This window comes from Acomys minous, assembly GCF_964271855.1.
Source record: "Acomys minous genome assembly, chromosome: 12".
Taxonomy (NCBI): Eukaryota; Metazoa; Chordata; class Mammalia; order Rodentia; family Muridae; genus Acomys; species Acomys minous.
This window is the reverse complement of record NC_140493.1, coordinates 33,721,524-33,743,280: the sequence shown is the minus strand read 5'-3', so window position 1 is coordinate 33,743,280 and position 21,757 is coordinate 33,721,524. Positions and strand designations below refer to the sequence as shown.

General features: G+C 41.1%; 1 protein-coding gene across 1 annotated transcript in view; it reads left to right on the top strand.

Annotated features, from left to right (window-relative positions):
- The window catches only part of EIF3H (eukaryotic translation initiation factor 3 subunit H), an 88,235-nt gene that overhangs the window by 8,150 nt on the left and 58,328 nt on the right, over positions 1–21,757 (top strand). The window contains exon 2 of the mRNA XM_084747898.1: positions 14,217–14,373. Within this exon, the coding sequence (XP_084604024.1) occupies positions 14,217–14,373 (157 nt within the window). The remainder of the gene's footprint in view (positions 1–14,216; positions 14,374–21,757) is intronic.

The window sequence follows — 21,757 nt, the reverse complement described above, 5'->3', positions numbered from 1 at the left end:
GAGATTCACTGGTGCCGTGGGCCCAGGCAGTCAGCAAGCCTGAGACGGCCCCTGGTCTGGTACCACAGAGCTGGACAGGCAGAGCACCCCTGAGATCACCCCCATCTGGTGCCACATGGTACAGGCAGGCATAGCAATCCTGAGGTGATTCCAGCCACCAAGAGACCCTAGGAGCCATTAAGATGAACAGGTAAGTGGTACAGAGACGGAAGAGAGGAAGTGTGTACACAACGAAAAAAGGTCGAATTGGAGACTTGAGGGTAGTGAGGGATAGCCTGAAGCGAGTAGCCAGGGATGCCATGGTGAGTGGCATGTCTGGGTCTGTGGTCCTGTAGCAGTTGAGGGGGAGGGGGTGTCTTACCAAAGGACAGGCAGATTTTCCTGGTCTGCTGCCTGGGGCCATGCTGATGTCTAAGGGCAATGCAGAGATGGCCTCAACCCTCGCTGGTCATTGTGGGAGAGCTGGCCCTGAAGGCAGGACAGCAGGAGAGCTAGCCTGGCCTTTTGTCAGTTGGAGCATTCTGGACAACAGGCCCTGCACCTTGCCCAAGAAGCACAGTAGAGCTGGCCCTGGTTGCTGGGGTTGCTGGTGAGCTGGCCCTGAAGGGTGTGAGTGCAGGAGAACTGGCACTGCCACCTGTCTGCCGTGTGATGGTGTTATTCTCCCACCCTCCATGGCAGGCAGGAGAGCTGGCCCTGAGGGCAAGAGAGCAGGGAGCTGTCCCAACCCCTCGCTTACTGCAGTACTTGGGAGAGTGGGCCCTGCATCTTGCCTGGGCAGCACAGTAGAGCTGGCCCTGCTGGCATGGGTGCAGCTGAGCTGGAACTGAGGGCATGAGAGCAGGAGACTGAGCCTGCTCTTTGTCAGCTGTGTCGTTGGTTGAGCTACCCCCAGGGTAGTGCTGGAGAGCTTGCTGTGGTGTTGTGGGGGTACAGGAGAGCTGGCAGGCTGACCAGCTTAGCTACCACTGAGGCCCAGATCCAGTATCTACCCCATCTGTGAACTGCTGGGGTGTGTGAAGGGACTGGTCCTACAGATCTAAAGCTGCAGGATCTCCATGTCACAGGGCAACAACAGGACAGTATCCAAGAGGGGTCTGTGTGAGGATCGAGTATTGATACGGTAGCAAAAGCCTGAGGCCCCGAACCAAATCAGTCACTCATTGCAATGAACATTTTCAAGTAGAGAAGTGTGGACAGAGGGTTATACTGTGGGACTCACCATGACACACTTAACTTCACCTCTACATGTTTGTTTTAAATTAGCGAGGAGCTTGCAAGGGCTGAGAGAGGGTATAGAGGGACAGGGAGGAGATTCCTTAGCTCTCAGATAGAAATGAGAGTTGTCCTCATATAACTGAGGAGACTAAAACACGGGTAGATTATAGGTCTTGATGTATGCTGTGGTGGGGAACTAATTTCTGTTTAGAAAAGCGGTTATGAACAGATGGGGTAGAACCACATATACTAGAGTTGTATTAGTACTAAGCCCTGTGGTCCGTGGCCCCTTTGGGAGTTGAACAGCCCTTTCACAGGGTTCACCTAAAACCATCAGAAAACTTACGATTCATAACAGTAGCAAAATTACAGTTATGAAGTAGCAACAAAATAGTTTGATGGTTGGGGGTCACCAAAACATGAGGAACTGTATTAAAGGGTTCCAACATGAGGAAGGTTGAGAAGCACTCATTTAGAAATTATGTTCAGAATAATGTATTCCTTGTTCAGTTGTTAGGAAAGTTTCTAAAAATGTGGTCTCTTATATTTGTCTGACTTTTCAGACAAAACCCTGATTTTAGTAGTTATGTGAAATCTGATTGTGTTTGCTTTGTTCTCAAAATTAGTCCATAATTATTTTTGTACGCTGTTTAATCCATGGTGCTTGGATAAATCTCATTTGCCAAGGTATGTGGTAGCATATTTATTTAAAGACTTATTTCTGTGACCTGTAAAGTGGCCACATCCAGTGAAGGTGAAAGACCAGAGCGCAGTGTAGCTTACATGCCTATTTAACTGATGACATGTTTTATTTCTTTCAGTAAAACTAAAAAGTTGGAAAGGGATACTTACATATGCCAGAGTAGTATTAGTACCAAGGCCAAGCATAGAACAATTTATACTCAGAAAAATAGTGGTAATTCAGCTTAACATAGTCAAAATATAAAGCTTTTACCACTTGAGTTTGAATATCAGCTGCATAGTTATTTAAAAATTTTATGTTCTCCCCAGGAAAAGTATCCCTAGCACTCACTGGATCCTGACGATGTGTAAGGGTTTGTTCTGAGTCTCCTAGCCTTCTCTTATCCTAGTCTACAACTAGTCCATTATGTAAGTGACACATGCTTCCCTGTGACCCAGTCCATAAAATACGATTTTAAAGAAAACTTCCAACTGGGTGTGGTGGTGAGGTAGGTAGATCACTGAGGTCAAGGCCAGCTTGGCCTACAAAGAGAATCCAAGACAACCAAGGCCTGTCTTGAGAAAAGCTCATTCATTGTAAAGGAGGTTTGGAGAAATCACCAAGAAGAAAATTAATTTGGGTTGGCACACTCTTTAAAAATTGGGGACTATTTTTCTAGCGTGTTTTCTAGTGTTCTAAACAAATATATAGAATTGAAGTTAAGTGAGTTAAAGGAGATTTCCTGATTGTAAGGCTGAGCATCCTGCCACGCTGCTTTCCTCACTGCTGCTGTATATTCTCCCACATGCAGAGTATTCCAGTCTATTTATTGGCTCCATTGCCAACCAAATGTTACTATTCTTAAAAAATCTTTCTCGACTTTAAAAAAAATTAAGTGTTCCCATTAGCATGCTTGTTGCCTTCTGTTCCTGTTGGTTCCCTCTCTGCCTAAGTCACCCAAGCTTCTGGAACAGCTCTGATGATTCCTAGTGGGTTTCCTTGAAATTTCTGAACATCACTTCTTAGCTCTCTGCATTTCTAGCTCTCCTTTCCCATCTATTAGAAGAACCTCATGTAAATTGTCTTACAGGCTGTTTTGTGTTTGGCTATCCTAAGCAGTGCTGTTGAGTAAACTTCTTATGGGACGGTTGTAGCCCCAGAACTCAAAAGCTCTGTGGAAAATCACCATATATCCAAAGCAAACTCACTTCACTGTGTGATATTTAAATTCCTCTTTTCTTTTTGGAGAGAAGAAAGCCCTTACTTCACATTGTAGGTAGGCATATATAATCACCTCATTTAGAGGTACCCTGAGCAGGAAGATGTACAGCCAGCCACCTTATGAGCTTATTTACTATAGTATATTTTTCCTCCCTTGCGGAGACAGGGTCTGTTTGTGTAGCCTTGGCTGTCCTGGGACTCTCTTTGTGTACCAGGTTAGTCCCAAATGCAGATCTGCCTCCTGCCGCCTCCTGAGTGCTGGAATTAAAGGTGTGTGCCACCATGCCTGGTTTATAGTATATGTTTTAATGTTGTAGACAGAAGATTTGTATTTGTTTATCTGCACACCCATTGCATGGGGTAATTAATATATGCATATAGAATACAAATCTTGAGAAAAATGAGCAGGCAAAGAAACAGAACCGCCCTTGTTTCATCCATCTTTCCTAGGCAGCCATAATTAATTACTCTCTTTAATGGTCAGCTTACCCGCCCTGCTTCATGTGCCTACTTTAGCAAGTGCTGAAACCGTTGATAATCTGAGTGTCCACAAACTCCAGAATGGCTTTTTAAGTAGTCTCCAGTACATTGAATGTACTGCAGTACTTTAAGGAGTAGACATTTTGTTGTAGTTCTGGAATTTTATTTAACTTAACTGCTTTGTATGAGAGAAGAAATAAATACTGTTCTAGGTAAGCCTTTCTGTCACGGATTTTATTTTAGAATAATTACCTTCCAGTTACACCTGGGAAAAAATTACAGGCTAATAGTACATATGATATTGTAAAAACTTGAGTTAAGCATCCTCACAGTTAACGTTTTAATTTTGCTTGTACACTTGGACATTTGGTTGTACCATTGTGTTCCCTGTGACTAATTGTGGCAGGAAAGCTGTTACCCTTCAGAATGTCATAAAGTGCACTTCCGTTCTCTTTCACGGCAATTAGTTGATTTAACTTTAAAAATGTGAACCATCAGTGAGCATTAGATCCAAGAGAATAATCATGAAACATGGTCTTTTAAAATGAAATATTATAGAGGTGATGTTGATGAGCTATAGGGGAGCATTGTAACCAATCTCTTATGTGTCAGGGGCAAAATGACTACCCTCACGTTGAAGTTGCTTAGGTTTCATTCACATCAAAACTTAACAGCAATGATTTAAATCCCATTTATTCTTTGACTCAGCCAGTTGTGAAATGGAACTCCTATCCCACTTGAGCCATAAAATGTGTTAAATTTAAGACTAATGCAGCTTTCTGCTTTTTGAATTTACATTTTGGCAATAACTACTTCTTTGTTCAGTGTTAGAAAAAACGACTTAGGCTTAACCAAATAAGAAAACTGCCAAGTTCACAGATCTGGCAGTGAAAGAAGCCAGAATCAAACGAAAGTCTAGATATTGACTTTACAGAATATGCTAACGGGAGATTTTGTGACATTACACTTTCTTTGAGAATGAACTCCTCCTACAGTAATGGCCGGTCTTTGACAGAGATTGATGTGAGCCGTCCAGGCTGTGGGCCTGACCTCCCAGGAGGTTCAGAACCCAGTAAAGCCAGCGAGGAACTGTGGATCTTGCCTGCGCTCTTCAACTTGCTAGTGCCTCCTGCAGCTTGGGCCCTGCTGCCCTGCTTTGAACTTTTAAGGGGCTCTCAGAGTGGACATCACCATGGTTTGTAGCTAGGAAAAGTGAATGAGAATACATATAGCAAATACAGAATATTTTGAGTAAAGTAGCTTAACACTTTTCTCCCCTGAGACAGGATGTAATGGAGACGCTGGCTATCCTGTGATCCTTTTGCCTCCACTTCCCAAGATCTGCAATTGATGACCCACGCCCTCATTTCTGGCTTGGTAGTACTCTAAATTTTGAAATAAAGAGCCTTGCCCTGGACTTTGATGGTAATGGATATTATAAGCGTTCTCACAGACCACCCCTTCTCCTCAGTAGCGCTGCTTAAATTTGGCGTCAGGTACATGAAATGCGTTGTTGTTGCAGCAGACTGTAGCTCAGGTCCCAGCACACACTGGCTAGCTCACAGCTGGATGTAGCGCCAGCTCCAGAGGAGCCAACACTTCTGGCCTTAGGACAGCTGCACTCATTTGCGGGCTCTCTCTTTCTCTCTTAAAAAAATAAAAACAAAAAATTAGGACTGGTGCATGACCTTGTAATTGCAGCACTTGGGACGCAGAGGCAGGGTGAGGGTAGCTGGAATTATTTATATGGAGAAGACTGTCTCAAAAGCTCCATCCATAGTCAAATGGGAAGTGGATAAAATCTTACAGCCGCCGCCACTGTTCAGCTGTTGGGTGCTGCCTGTGTGCTGCCGTGCTTCCTGCAATGACAGTCATGGACCAAACCTCTGCAACTGTGAGCCAGCCCCAACTAAATAGTTTTTGTTTGTTTTTGAGACAGGGTTTCACTGTGCAATAGCCCTGGTTGTCTTGGGCTCACTTTATAGACCAGCCTGGCCTTGAACTTAGAGATCTACCTGCTTCTGCCTCCCAAGTGCTGGGATTTAAGGCATGAGCAACCACACCTGGACAATTAAACATTTTAAGAGTTGCTGTGGTCATGCTTACTCTTCACAACTATAGAAACCCAAATACAGAAATTTTTTTCTTTTTGGAGACAAGGTTTCTCTGTACAACAACAGGTTTGGGTGTCCTGGAACTGGCTCTGTAGACCAGGCTGACCTAGAACTCAGAGATCCACCTGCCTCTGCCTTCCAAGTGCTGGGATTAAAGAGGTGCAGCATCTAGCTACTAACAAACTCTTATTTACCTAATATTTTACTATCAGTAACTGGCTAATTTGATGTCAGCTTGACACAAGCTAGAAGGAACCTCAGTTGAGAAAATTTCCTACCATATTGGCCTGTAGACAAATCTATAGGGCATTTTCTTGATTGATGATTGATGTGGGAGAATCCTGCTCATGTGGATGGTGTATCACCTGGGCAGGTGGTCCTGGAAGGTGTAAGAAAACAGGCTGAGCAAGCCAGTAAGCAGCACTCCTTCATGGCTTCTGCGTCAGACCCTGCCTCCAGGTTCCTGCCTTGAGCCCACGCTGTGACTTTCCTGGATGACAGACTGTAAACTATGAGGCAGAATAAACCCCATCTTCCCCAAGTTGCTTTTGGTCATGGTCGTCATCACAGCAGTAGAGAGCTGTTGACACTTCAAAAATACTAGAGTGAAGATGTGCTGGGTCCATCTTAGTCTGTCGGCTCAGCACTGTCTACTAGGAAACTGAATTTGTTCTGTGAAGCTCCAAGCAACAGACTGCAGTGATTGTTGGATTTTAAAATCTTCTTCACTTTTCATATTTGGTATCATTTGAGTAGAAAACAAACTCATACTTATTATAATACAACTATCCTAAGAGGGTTTCGTATTTGTCAAAACACATAACTGCATTCACATTATAGGTTTTTTGTTTTGTTTGGTTTGGTTTTTAAATTTTTTCTGTTTTAGATGTTATCAGCGTTTTCTTTTGGGCGTTCAAGGGATCTCTAAGACCTTTTGGTGGTACGTTTTTGTTTATTTTTTTGTTTTGTGATACAGAGATTGAACATAGTTTCTTACATGCTAAGCAAGCCCCCTTGCCCTGGGCTAATAGCCCTATTGCTCTTTGCTTATTTATTTACGTATTTATTTGTGCTAGGGATTGAATCTTGGTACCCATTACTCACTCCCTCCCTCCCTCCCTCCCTCCCTCTCTCCCTCCCTCCCTCCCTCCCTCATTTATGCTAGGAATTGAACTTGGCCTAGGCAAGTGCTCTACCACTGAGGTGTATTTCCATTCATTTGCTTAATTTGATAGTCTCACTAAGTAGCTTAGGCTGGCCTCTATTCTGTGATCCTTGTGTTTCAGGTTCCAGAATATCTGGGATGTAGGCATTAAACTCCATTATCTCTAAGTGTTTTTAATGACCTTAAAATACTACTGGGGCTGGAGAGATGAGTATTGGTTGCTCTTACAGAGGACCCAGATTTGGTGTCTAGCACCCAAATGGCAGTTCACGGCCACCTGTAGCTCCAATCCAGGGGATTCAACACCTTCTTCTGATCTCCGTAAACCCCAAGCACATCTGTTGTGTACAGACATAGATGCAGGCAATTACTTGATACACATTTTTAAGAAATAAAAAAAAGACAACTTACATATTTTGTGAAAAGCAGATGTTGGCATTTTATTTAGAGTGTCCCAAGGATGCAGTTTTCATTGTCCTTTAAAAAAAACAAAAACGAAAAAACTTAGGTCCTTACTAGGTGATTGCTTTTTCAACTCTTATTTGCACCCCTCTAGTGAAGCCTACTGTCTTGTTCCTCATTATACCCCACCTCTTTTCTTTTCTTTTTCTCCCTTTCTTTCTCCCTCTCTTTTTCTTTGTGTTTCTTTGTACACATGGTTTCTCTGTGTAGCCTTGACTGTCCTGGACTCAATTTGTAGACCAGACTGGCCTCGAACTCACAGTGATCTGCCTGGCTCTGCCTCTTTTCCTTATAATCATTTTTCACAAACTGTAATCACGATCAGTTTTCATTATTGTCATTAGCATAGAAGATATTCTTTTGAAAGTCTCTAGGGTCAGTTTTTGTACTATATAAACTTTCTTTGCAAGCTTTTTTGTATTCTTTCAAGAGTGTTCAGTAGAGGTTCAGGTGCTCAGTGATAGGTGCTGCAATAAAAGATTGAATATAGAGGCAGACGTACTCCACTTGCTTTCTAGAGAAGTCTTTAAAGATGCATGAAAACGTCAAACAATCGGATTCTTCTGGTCGGAATAATTGTTTTTGTTTTTTTTGAGACAGGATTTTTCTGTGTAGTCCTGGCTGTCCTGAACTCACACTGTAGACTAGGCTGGCCTTGAACTCAAAGATCTGATTTCCTCTGCCTCCTGGATGCTGGAATTAAAAGCATATGCCATCATGCCCAGCCATGAATAAAATTTTTTTTTCTCCTGAGACAGGGTTTCTCTTTGTAGCCTTGGCTTTGTGGACCAGGCTGGCCTTGAACTCAAAGAGATCCGATTGTCTCTGCCTCCAAGAGCTGGGATTACAGCTGTGCCCCACTGGGCCCAGCTTGAATAAACTATTTTTTAAAATGAACATTCCCCCCCCCCCCAAATCTGAAAGTGCCATTTTTTTTGAATCCCAAATAAGTACTTTTGCTTTGGAAAAGTTATTTTTTGTAAGAATGCAGCTTAAGTTCATACACAGTACATTCATCATTGTTAAGAGAAATGTTAGAATTTCTCAATTTCAGGTTTTGAAATGAAATTATCAATACTGTAACTCTGGGGTCTCTTGATTTTAAGAGCAGAGTATTAAGTGTTTTGGGTCCTGAGTGTTTGGTTCTTGTTTCCAGTTTCTGTCCCAGAGCTTCTACAATTTGCAGGACTTTGAGAGACAGGATTGGCTTTTGTTCATGCACAACCCCTCTGATCACGTAGGAGTTTATGTTAATGAGATGATTTAGGGTGTGGCTGGAGATTGGAGTCTAGTCTACTAAAGATCAGTAAAAACAAGACAAACAAGCAAGTATACTGAAGATGTAAGGCTTGCTGAGTGTAGGAATCTCAGGAGCTGGAGCCCTGGGAGGTGGCAGGCTCAGAGCCAGAGCTCCTGCTTTCCTTCCCCTGCTCTGGTCAGTAACGTGTTCCCTGAGTTCTGTAAGCCCTTTAAACCAGGCTGCTAAACCAACAAAGATATGGTGGGAACCCCTGATTTATAGTCCATTGGTCAGAAGTACCTGAGGCCTGATGTGGTGGTGTGGGCTGGACCTTTTAATTGTTGGGATGTGATACTACAGGTAGAGTTGCCTTGAAATCAGACACACTTGGGGGGTGGTGGGAGAACTGGAGGACATGCTTGATATGGAAACCTCTCACACATTTGGGTGAGAACAAAGGGAAACTTTATTTGAGACTTGCCGTTCTAAAACTTGGAACCTCATGAAACTATAGGCCTTATTTATTTAACTTTATCCCAGGGTATGGGAGAGGAGACCTGTCTGTAGAAATAAAGCAGTAAATATCTGAGCAAATGAACTAGTGAGGGAATGAGACAAGAAGAAACTGGCAGAAGCCTGGTAAATCTGTGCAGATGATGCAAAAACCTTTTCTAGGTAATGTTCTTCAAAGCCCTGTATTTGAAAGAACACAGTTATTGTTGTAAAGCATTATCTGTATTTTGGTAAGATTTAAAGTGTTTCCTGTTAGGGCATTTAAAGGCCCCTTTATAGGCCCCCTCTCCCCTGACCTTTTTGTGTAGATGACCTGGAGTTTCCAGTATTCCACACCCTCTGGGAAAGCGTCTAATATATTTATAGGGAGGTCTTGGGGGAATCATGGAAAATTTTATTCATCCTTGTTAACTTTTAAAATTTAAGCATTACTGATTGCTAGTGTAATAACTTATTTGGCTGTTTTGGATTATATTTCTATTTCTCCCTATAGGTTTTAAACTTTTGTCTGCTTGTTTTTGTTTTTTGTTTCTACAAGGTTTTTTTTGTTGTTGTTCTGGCTGGTATGTAGACTAGCCTGGCATCAAACTTAGGAAGATCTGTCTGCTTCTGCTTCTCAAGTGCTGGGATTAAAGGCATGCACTACTAATGCCTGGCTTGTTTTAAACTTTTCTATTGAAAAATATTTTTTTGTACAATTTATTTTGATCATGTTTTCCCATTCCCCGACCTCCAGATCTTTCCTATCTCCCTACCCATCAAAAACTTTTTCTTTCTTTAAAAGAAAACAAAAACAAACACAAATAAAAAAGCAAACTTCAAAATACAGCACATGGAAATCAGAATAAATAAGCAAAAACCCAATAAGATAGAAAAGGCACAAACAAAGTAAAATGAAACCAAAAGTCCGTCAGAATACCATTGAGTTCACTTTTGCCACTCATGAAAACAGGGCTTGCACTAAATGTGGTTAATATAGGGGTACAGGGAGGCCCTGTGAGTTCAAATGTGCATCAGTCCTGTTGTGCCTGGAAGACGTCGTTTCCTTGGAGTCATCCGTTGCTTCTGGCTCTTACACTCTTTCCACTTCCTTGTAGATCCCTGAGCTTTGAGGGTCACTCCTATACTTTTGAGAATACTGCTATCTTATGTTACGTCATGTGTTGCTTTTAAACGTTGAATCAAAGATAGGTTGTATTTATTTGTTTTGCTTTCCTTTCTAAAGCCAGGCAACATGTTAAACAATCGATCGTCTTGTGTTCTGGAGATTAAGTAGTAGCCTGTTTTGTTTCTTCACAGTGTATATTAATGATCCAGAAAAAAAACGTTCCCTTTAGTGTGTCTGAGCAGACCTGGAGTCTGTTAGTATCTTGCTGGTGGGATTCCGTGCCTCGCTTTATGTCATGCAAACCTCAGAAATCTCCAAGATGGCTCAAGAGACAACTCACTATTTGGAGAGAGAACACTTGGACACTTGGAAGGCAGGGCACACTGAGTAGGTTAAACACCAGACCCAGAGCGTGGTGATATTTTAAAGTGTGGAAGGTTGTTTTGCAGTGTTCCCTCCAGTTTACTCCTATCCTGGGGCAGGGGTTGGAGCAGAACGTCCAGGACACTCTTATAGCATTCTAGTCAGCACTAGGTCTTGAGTCTTGTTCAGGTCATCGCCCTGAGCTTTACTGGATGAGAGAAAACTTGTGTGCTCCCTGGGGTCTCTGCTGTTCTCTTCCCTCTTCTGTACTGTAATGGTCTTCCGAGTAGAGCTAAGCTTCTTTATTAGGGATGAAATTTCTGCTTTTATAGATAGAATATTCATATTTGATCTGTTTTTCTCACTTTCTGCACCTTTTAGAAGCAATGAAATCTTTGAAGAAAGAAGAGGGCTCATGGCATTACAGTCTTTTGAGGAGTTAAACCAACAAAGACAAAGGAAAGCTGGATCATGTCCATTAAGAATTAGAATAGAAAGCCAGGCTCGGTGGCTCACTCCTGTAACCGCAGCACTCAGAGGCAGAGGCAGGCAGTCCTCTGAGTTCTTGGCCAGCCTGGTCTACAAAGCAAGTCCAGGACAGCCAAGGCTACACAGAGAAACTCTCTCAAAAAACAAAACAAACAAAAAACAAACCCCCAAAACAAAGTTAGGATGTGAGAGATTGTGTACTCACTAAGAGCACTTACTGCTATGCAGAGGGCCCAAGTTCAGTTCTCAGCACCAGGTGGCTCACAACCCCTGTAACGTCAGCCCTAGCAGATCCAGTGACTCCTTCTGGCTTTCACAGGCTCTTCTCATGGCCTAACACCCACAGAGGATACATATACCCACACATACATTAAATAATAATTAAAATAAATTAAAATTTAAGATATTAGAGTAAAGTAGAATGGTATAGTCACCTGGAAAATCTGAATGGAAAACTCCCCCAAAAGTATGCATCTAGCTGACGTCCGTTAACTGAATTCAGAGAATTAAGATTGGGCACAGGTATATTTTAGGGCTCCCTAGATGGCTTTTACTAGGTACCTAGTATGGGGCTGTATTTATTCTGATAACGTTTCTCCGATCATTTTGTTAAGCTGAGAAAAGTGATGTAGGGCTTGGGAGTGTGTGGGGTCATTTGTGACACATTAAAAACAAATTATATTGCGGAAGCCTTCTGGGCATCCTCTTTTGAAAGTAAGAACAGGGAGCCTGACATCAATAAGCAGAACGAATCTGTCAGCACTGTTTTATGGAAAGAAACACAGGTGGTTGGAGGGAAAGAAAGTGAGCAGGTGAGCATGGCTGGAAATAGGATTATTGTTCGTGGACATTCCCAGCTTGCAACTTGTAGTCATGAGACTGATGCGTGAAGATTAAAAGCTGCTTTGTATTTTGGAACAGCTGGATACTTTGGCTTTCAGTGACCAGGGCACAATCTGATCACCATCACCATTTTTCACGGCCTTCTCTTGCCTGACCTTGTAAGCTTGTCCTTCCTGCTTGAACCCCTTAGCGCATACCCACAGTCCCAGGGACACCTCTTACAGATGCTGACACTGCGTCAGTGTCTAGCCTTTGTTGTAAACATGGTTAGCACACCTATTCTTTCTCAGTTATTGTGAAGTGCCAAGGCTCTACCCGACTATAGTCATTTCATGTCAGCTTCCTTGTTTCTTAGAGAAGATAGGAAAACAGTATAGTTGACTAATAAAAAGGTATCTGTAAGGATTAAATCCTTCATTGCATGTAAGACATAGAGCAGTCATGAATTATTGATAATGATGGTGACGTTGAGAAGTGGAAACTTCTGTGGTAGGACTTACCTGGAGGAAATAATACCCGAGGGCTGCTCTGAGGGTACTTGTCACTGCTCTTTCATTGTCTCTATATTTCCTGCCACGGAGACATTAGCTCAGGCAACTCCACTATGCTGTCTGCATGATGCTTTGCCTCACCCTCTGCAGAACATAAGCTGGAACCCTGAAACTGAGCTAAAGTCACCTATCCTTCAAAGCTGTTTGTCTGGCAGCCTGGCACGGCAACACAAAACTAACATTGTGTGCAGGTGTGTTACTCTGCATTGCTCTGGCAAACATCAGAGAAAAACAACTGAAGAGGAAGCTTTAGTTTGGTTGATGGCTTCAGATGGCTCAGTTCATGGCTGCATGGCCCCATGTATCTAAGTAGAGCACCATCAGGGTGGCAGGAGTGCACGACAGAGGAGATTGCTCACCTCATGTGGACAGAGAAACACTGCAAGGAAGGGGTTGGGGACCAGGCATGAATTTTGAAACCATGTCCCCAGGGACCTCCATTTAGATGTAACCTCTTAGAGTTTCCAGAACCTCCAGAAACACTGTCACCAGCTGGGGCACAGCGCTAAACACCAGAGTCTAGGGTCCGTCCATTCATATTCATAGCACATCACAGCTGGATGAAAGCAGAAAGACAGCACAATTTCAAATCGTGAATGAAACTGCTCAGGTTTGAGAAGGATGTGGGTTTGTTTTGTTTTTGAATGCTTTATTTCATGACATTGAAATGGCAAGATCATTTATTATTTTGTTGATCTAGTTTTTCTTGATGGCTTTTTATTTTGGCCAGTTTTTTTTTTTTTTTTTTTCTTTTCTGTTTTTGGTTTTTCGAGACAGGGTTTCTCTGTGTCGCTTTGGGCTTCCTGGACTCGTTTTATAGACCAGGCTGGCTTCAAACTCACAGTGATCCACTTGCCTCTGCCTCTGTAATGCTGGGATTAAAGGCGTGTATTACCACACCTGGCTCTTTGGCCAGTTTTTGAATGCTGTAACTAATTTCTCCTTAAATTTGAAATGTTATTGGAGTGAGCACTAGTGACTCCCAGGTTTATCTTTCCACGTAGCACTAATGCTCTACTACCTGGCAATCCTTTGCTCTTTGACAGGCACTCTTGCGAGTGCTTTTCCAGACACACGAATTTATTGAACTCAGTCCTCATGGCAATGTTTTACGCTCGCTTTCCTATATTTACCTTTTCTTACTCATGTTTTTATCTGCTGTATTTATTTAGCAGATAATGAGATCAGTATGCATTTCCCATCTCATTTGGGTATGTTTAATGGACTGTTGTCCTTGGTCTTTATACGGAAATAAGTGGGCAGTGAGGAACGTTGGAGAGAGTGTAAGGTGGTCTTTCTCTGCACCGCTTGGACCTGCTTGTTTAAATACTCAAATAGCCCTCTTCAGCATTAATTTCTTTATGAAAGGGAATAAGGTTATTCTGACCTGGCTTCTTGGTGAAAATCTACTGGATTCTAGGCATTAACATCCCCATTTTCATATGTAGATACCTGCTTTTAAGGAATCCATTATAACTTTCTTCTGAAAAATCTACATTAACCTCACATGCCTTCTGATAATCTGCTTACTTTGTTTTAGCAAAGGTTTAGTGATCTCATTAATAGGGTTAAGTGTTCAAGAACCTCCTGTCAACCTTATTATTTATGTGAGGCTAAAGGGAATGGTTTGCAAGACAAAATGTCTTCAGTCCTAATACTTAACATTTGTGGTTTTACAAACTTACTGGTCCTTTTGTTTTTTTCTGTAGAAATAAGTAAAACATAAACTAGTATGTTTTTTAAGTTCTCTTATTGATTTTCTTTTAGGTAGTATTAAAGATAATCAAACATTACCAAGAAGAAGGCCAAGGCACTGAGGTTGTTCAAGGAGTGCTCCTGGGTCTGGTTGTAGAAGATCGGCTAGAAATAACCAACTGTTTCCCATTCCCCCAGCACACAGAGGATGACGCTGACTTTGATGAAGGTAAGGCTATGGACTATGGTCAAGTCTGTCTGCAAATAATGTGAGCTCAACTTCCAACCTAACCTTTTATCTGTTACTGGGAGTCTTATTGGTTTAACCTAAATCACTTGTTTTTTGGAAAAATTACACGGCAATGCAATGAGAATTTGTATGATAAAAAGTTCATTCCTTTGTCTTTTGGCCTCCATTGCCTTCTGTTGTGAAGGTATAAGAAGAGATAAGCATTGCTGGCTGCTTTAGGAAGATCTTCCTTGTAGTTAGAAGATTATACAAGACACAAGCTCCATCAAGATTAGTGTTTTAACTGGGGAGGCAGAGGCAGGTGGATCTCTGAGTTTGAGGACAGCCTGATCTAAAGAGTGAGTTCCAGGACAGCCAGGGCTACACAGAGCAACTTTGTCTTGAAAAACCAAAGAGAGAGGGAGAGAGGGAGAGAGAGAAAAGATTACTTTTTCAAAATCTAGTTAAATAACTTCACTTTTTTTAAACTTTAGGGCACTATCTATATGTATTTTTTAATTAAAAATTGTTGCTTAAAGCATATGGCAAAAATAACCTTAAAAAAAAAAACCAGGCATATGAAATATATGCTTGTCAGTAGACCTCTAGGAAGTTTTTTGTAGGAGTGAAACTATTGACACGTTTGTCTGTCACCTTTCAGTCACTGCTTTGTATTGCTTTCTGTTTGATGCCTTTTAGGTAACTGCTAAGTTTAATCATGCTGACTTTGAGGCAGTGCCTTCAAGTTTCATCCAGTTTTGTTTTTTTGTTTTTTGAGGGGGTTTCTCTTGTAGTCCTGGCTGTCCTGGACTTGCTTTGTAGACCAAGCTGTCCTCGAACTCACTGTGATCCGCCTGCCTCTGCCTCCTAGTGCTGAGATGAAAGGCGCGGGCCACCATGCCTGGCTGAGGTAAGACTGTTTTTATTTGAAAGATGTTTTTATGTGTATATATACGAGTTTGTATATCTATGTGGATGTGTTGGATCCCCTGGAGCTGGAGTAATAGTAGACGGTTGAGCCACCTGATGTAGGTTTGGAAACCAAACTCCAGTCCTGAGCCATCTCTCCAACCAAGAATATCTTTTATTTATCCCTTGACAATCTTGTACATGTATATAATGCATCTTGATCATACCTGCTCCCCATTCCCACTCTCCTACTCCTCACAACGCCTCCTAACACATCACCATCCCACCTTCACCTTCATGGCTATTGCATTATTTTATTTGTTTACCCTTTTCTTGGTGACCCCCTGGGTCCAGTTAATACTAACTACATCCTGGAAAGCTGACTGATATCATGCCAAGAAGACAGCATCTTCACAACACTCATCCTCCATCTCTAAGATTCGTTCTGCCTCCTCTTATATGTTCTCTCAACCTTGTGTGTGGGGGATGGGGTGGGATGGGGGTGATTTAGATGTCTTATTTAGGGCTGAGCACTGCCTTAACTTTTTCTTAGCACCTCACCAGTTAGGAGCCTCTGCATTGCTGCTTGCTTCAGAAAGAGGCTTTTCTGGCTAAAGCTGAGAGCAATGTTAATCTATGGGTATAGACATAAATATGTAGAACGTAGTTTGACAACATGTTCGGGTTTATTTTTGGTTTTGGTTTTTGAGACAGGGTTTCTTTGTGTAGCCTTGGCTGTCCTGGACTTTCTTTGTAGATCAGTCTGGCCTTGAACTCTTAGTGATCCACCTGCCTCTGTCTCCCAAGTGCTAGGATTGCAGGCATGCACCACCACACCCAGTGACAATATTTTCATTTAACAACAGTAGTAGGCTCCCACCTAGGTCTATGACCTTCAGAGCAGAGCCATGGTCTTTTGACGAGGTTTCTAGTCATGAATTCCCTTCTTTGGAGCAGGCCTCAGATCCAGTTTAAAGTTGTTGTTTCTCCCATAGCCTTTATTGCCACTGTTGCACCACTGTTGGTATCACAGAATTTGGGGTCTGGCCTTGGGTAGGATGCTTTCTCTCAGTGGCCTGCATAGCATCTCTTGATGAGCACTGATGTCATTTGAACCACTATTTGTATCTTACCATTCCTTGATTCCTATTAGGGATTGGTTTTAGGATGCCTTCCTAAATAAAAAATTTTTTGGATGCTCAATTCCTTTTATGTCAAACGGTATAGTATTTACATGTAACCTATGAACATCCTTCTATATACTTGAAATCATCACTTTATCCATTTGCCTAATACGTGAGTGATTGATAATAGTATATTACTGATAGAATAACAACAAGTCTATAAATGTTCAATACAGACACATGTTCTTTCTTGGAATGGTGGGAGGAAGAACAGGGTTTCTCTGTGTAGCCTTGGCTGTCCTGGACTTGCTTTGTAGACCAGGCTGGCCTCGAACTCCCAGAGCTCCATCTGCCTCTGCCTTCCAAGTGCTGGGATTATAGGTGTGTGCCACCATGCAGTCTCAGATGCAAATTCTTTCCCACATAGTTTTGCTCTGAGATTGATTAGGTTCCTGGTTGTGGGCCCTGTGGATATGGAGGGCCTAGTCTTGCTTGATGGTTTGAATAGCTTTTGGAGAAAGAATTATTTAAGCCCCCTTCCCATTTTATTGTTTTATTTTTTATTTTTGTTGTTGTTGTTTTGTTTTGTTTTTTCAAGACAGGGTTTCTCTGTGTTAGCCTTGGCTGTCCTAGACTTACTTTGTAGACCAGGCTGGCCTTGAACTCACAGAGATCTGCCTGCCTCTGCCTCCCTAGTGCTAGGATTAAAGGTGTGCGCCACCACACTGGGCTCCCCTTCCCATTTTAAAATTGAAAAATTTTCATCAGTTTGCACTTCTTTGTAGTTATTAATCTCCTACTGGATAATTGTTTGCAAAATATATTCTGCTCAGTGGAATGCCCTTTCATTCTGGTTTTTTTTTTTTTTTTACCCCCTTTACTCTACACTTGTAAAGTTTGATGGGATTTTGTTTTACTTTTGTTGTCTGTATATTTAGTTAAATTGAAGAGACAATTGACAATTTTAAAAAGAAGCTTTTTTTCCTGCTTTCTTCTAGGAGTATTTACAGCTTTAAATACTAAACTAAGGTACTTACATGATTTAGAGTTAGCTTTTGTATGTATAGTGACAGGGTCCAGATTCTCTAGCTTTGGAGAAGAGACTCACCCTTTTCTATGGAGTGGTCCTGATAGATAGCTCTGTTGATCCTTGACCATATATATGCTAGGGGTTGATTTCTAGACATTGTTCTGGTTCAGATGTCTGTTAATCCCACCGAATACCAATAAAAATTATTACCCAATTGTTTGGTCAAATTATGCGAGCTTTATTTTCTGTCAGACACTGCATCCTCCCTAAGTAGGTTTTTGAGAAAATAGCATTGAACACAGGAGTCATTGGGGTTTATATAGCTCCAAAACCTGTAAATTCCAGAAAATAGGTCAAGACCTGGTCAAATTCCAAGTTTTACAGAAAGCAGAAGTACACTTATTTTGACCTTTTATTTTGAATTTTTAATATTTATTTATTATTATGTATACAGCATTCTGCCTGCACATACACCTGCAGTCCAGAAGAGGGCATCAGATCACATTATAGATGTGAGTCACCATGTGGTTGCTGAGAATTGAACTCAGGACCTCTGGAAGAGCAGACAGTGCTCTTAACTGCTGAGCCATGTCTCAAGCCTCTATTTTGACCTTTTAACAAAATGGCTTTTAATCTTAAGATGGAGTCAAGCAGGACCATTAATACAAGAACACACCTTAGGTTACTTAGCTTTGTGATGTCTTTTGTTTTGTTTTGTTTTATTTGAGACAAGGTTTCTCTGTGTTGCCTTGGCTGTCCTTGAGCTCTGTCGACCAGCTGACCTTACCTCACAGCAATCTGCCTGCCTCTGCCTTCTGGGTGCTGGCTTAACAGGCCTGCGGCACTGTGCCTAAAACAGTAGAGTTTTGATAGGAGCTGCATTGAATATGTATGTAGGTCACTGAGTATTGATAAAACATCTTTTGTCTTCTTGGTTAAGTTTATTTCTAAATACTGTATCTATGATGATGTGAATTGGGTAGCTTTTTAGTTTCCTCCTCTGGATACTTTCAAATGAAACTTTAAAAAATTATTATTGTCAAGAAGCACGTATGTCACAGAATGTGTGTAGGGTAGAGGTCAGTTTTGCCTTCCCACCTCTGTGTGGCTTCTGGAGATGGAGCTCAGATCGTCAGTCTTGCATGATGAGTGTTTTCCCTACGGAGCAACCTTGTTGGTCCCTGGTGCTTTTTTATATAACTCTTAAATAATAATAATAATTTTGTTTTTTTTGTTTTGTTTTGTTTTCAAGACAGTTTCTCTGCATAGTCTTGGCTGTCCTTAAACGATTACTTCTAACCTAATAAAGTGCCACTATTTAGCCTCTTAGAAGCAACTTGAACATATACCTGTAAAGTATATTCCTGCAGAGGTTGAGTTCGTTGTACCATCATTCATCTGGAAATCAGTTTCCATTAACTTAATGTCTCTGGAAAATCACATACCTGCTTTTGTTTCAGACACTGAACTGCTTGTGTGTCATTTTTAAATTTCTGTGCAGAATGCATTTCCCCCCCTGTTTTAAACAGGCCGGTTTTCATCTGGATTAATGTAAACTTAAACACCTTTGATAGCATTCATGTTGGGATTTGTGTATAGTCTGTTAATAGCACTATCGGAGAGATGAATTTTTCTATTCAGCATTTCTGGAGACGCTTAATTGTAATTTAATGTTCACGTTTCCGGAATAGGGACGAGTGGTTGTTGATACAGTTGGTTTCTCTTACAAATGAAGAGCTTTAGAGGTTTATTGAAGCAGCATGGTTAGTGAGAGTAGAAACGCTCTCAGAATATATAATGCTGATACCTAATTTTGTTGGGTGGTTGTTGCTTTTTAAATAAGATTCCTTATGATTCCAATGAAATGGTCTTTAGTACAGTTGTGCTGTATAGCGTTATTAATTTTACAATTTGATCACTGGAAGTTAACCTCTTATGAGTTGACATGAATAGCTAGTGACCATATACTCTAAGGAGTTTAAGGTTTTAACAGCCTCAGGATAGGGAGAAACTTTATTTTGCATTTAGTAATACTGATTCTTAAATCCTGGGCGTATTCTGCTCAGTTTAAGATTTTTTTTTTTTATTAGCCATGTTTTCTGCATTAGGAAACAGAAGTGTGCATCACAGATTAAAATACATTGAATGCAAAACAGTGTAATTCCATAGCTGAAGTCTATTAAGCAAGCTTAAATCTCTTGGTTAACCTTTAAGAACTAATGAGGGACAGGAATGTGGCTCAGTCTGTTAAGAGCCTGCCACAGGAGCATTGAGAACCCGTTTAGATCCCCAGCACTCAGAACCCCCAAAACCCTAGGCCCTGTGGTTCATGTCTGTAACCCCACAGAGCGGGACAAGGTCGTGGGGCGGAAGAGGATCCCTGTAATTGATTGGCCAGCCAGTGAAGCAGAATTGAGCTTCAGGTTCAATGAGAGACTCCTCAAAATACAAGTGATTGGTGAAGACACCAGCCATTGTCTTTTGCTGTCTGTGTGTATGCAGCACACACGGATACACATGCAAATGTGTGCACACAGCAAAACACAAAACACTAATGAGATTCCTCACCTTATGAAAGTATAACATAACACTTTATTTCTTCATTGCCTTGAGTAGTTTCAGGTTCAGTTACCTAAGCCCATGTATTTTCGTAACAACCATCAGAATGTAGTGCCCTTTAGATTTTTTTTTTTCCATTATTCAGTGCCCTTGCAAATTTATTAAGAGGAAAGTCTTTTCTTTGGCCACCTACCTTATGAAACTAAGATACCAAGTATTTCATAGTTACGGTAATTATATGACTTGGGTTTCTTAAAGAGTTCTTGTTGGGACATGTTTTGTTTGTTTGTTTGTTTTTTGGGTTTTGGTTTTTTGTTTTGTTTTGTTTTGATGCCTTATGTAAAGTAAGGGATTTTAATCTGTGGTACAAATGAAATATCAGTGAACCTTAAAACTGGGTTTAGAAACTGATCCCTGTACCTGCTGTTGTAAATAAAGTTTTACTGGAAGGCTGTCCTTTTTATGTATTAGTAGCTGTATTCCTGCTATAGTGGTAACAATAATCAAATTGGTCTCTAGCCTAAAATGCTTATATTTTGGCTCTTTGCAAAGTTTTGACTGATAATACAACTTTCTTACTCGCCATCTTGTTTGGATAAAGAATAAGATGACAGTTTCTCTTTTAATTTTAAATATCTGTTTGGTGGTTGTTGCTCAATGCTTATTTCTTCTGTAGGTTGTACTTAGTATTACAGAAGTTCAAAATGTAGTGTGAGCACTAAAATAAAAGTTTAATACTATTGCATTTATTTCCCTGGCAACCCTGGGAAATATCACAGTCGGGAGCTGTGCCTTTCCTTTTAAAGAAAATAACACATACTGAGTTGCTGATGCTTAGGGGAGCTAACTGTAGGTAATAGGGTAGAGCTAGGTGTGACTGTAGGTGTCAGCTTGTGGCTGCATTGGGAACGGGTTCATCCTGGAGCTCCTGTGACATAAACAACCCACAAGCCAGTTTTTGTCAGCTTCTATAATGTCTTTGCAGCAGACACTGATTGCTCATTTAGGGAGTATGAGAAATGTGGTGACGACAGTCTCCTTGGGATAAAACTGCTCGCCTAGTTGTCTTCTTGGATAATGTGGTATAGGATACGGTAAAACCTAGAAACGTGTCTTTTATGTTTCTGGTATTCTCAGTGTTTTTTTGTTTGTTTTTTAAAATTTAACACAGGTTAACTCTTTGGCCCACTTTTGCTAAACCTATATTAGAGAATTTGCTTTTTGGTGAAAGTGAGGTAACCTACTTATTAGAGAATATTTTTAAAAATGTGAGTTAAAAAACCTTAAGTTAAAATTCCCATTAGGGGGCACTATTATCAAGCTTAGGAGAGCTGGAGCCTAATTTGTTTTCTCAGACATACATCCTGAGGCTTGGTAACAGAGAAAATATTTTCATCTGATAAGATTCAGATCCTGTTTTATACAACTGAATTCCTTAAATATGTTATAAAGTGCACTGAATTAAACACAGATTCAATAACTCACTGTCTTGTTTTTCAGCAGACTAAATCAATTTAATATTGCAGGTGTTATAAAGAGCTTACTCTTTCTGCATGAGAGCCAAATTCATAATTTTTGTATTTAAAACACACAACTTGTTAATTTTGCTTACCTCAGGTTAGTCATAGAGTGGTCATTGGCCTCCAGAATCTGTCTCCTTGAAAAGGAAGCAGGGAAATGTGGTAGGGAAATGATTTAGACGCTCCTACTTTGTGTACTCTGCAAATACAGCAAAGATAGCAAGTCTGCATGATGCAGGAGA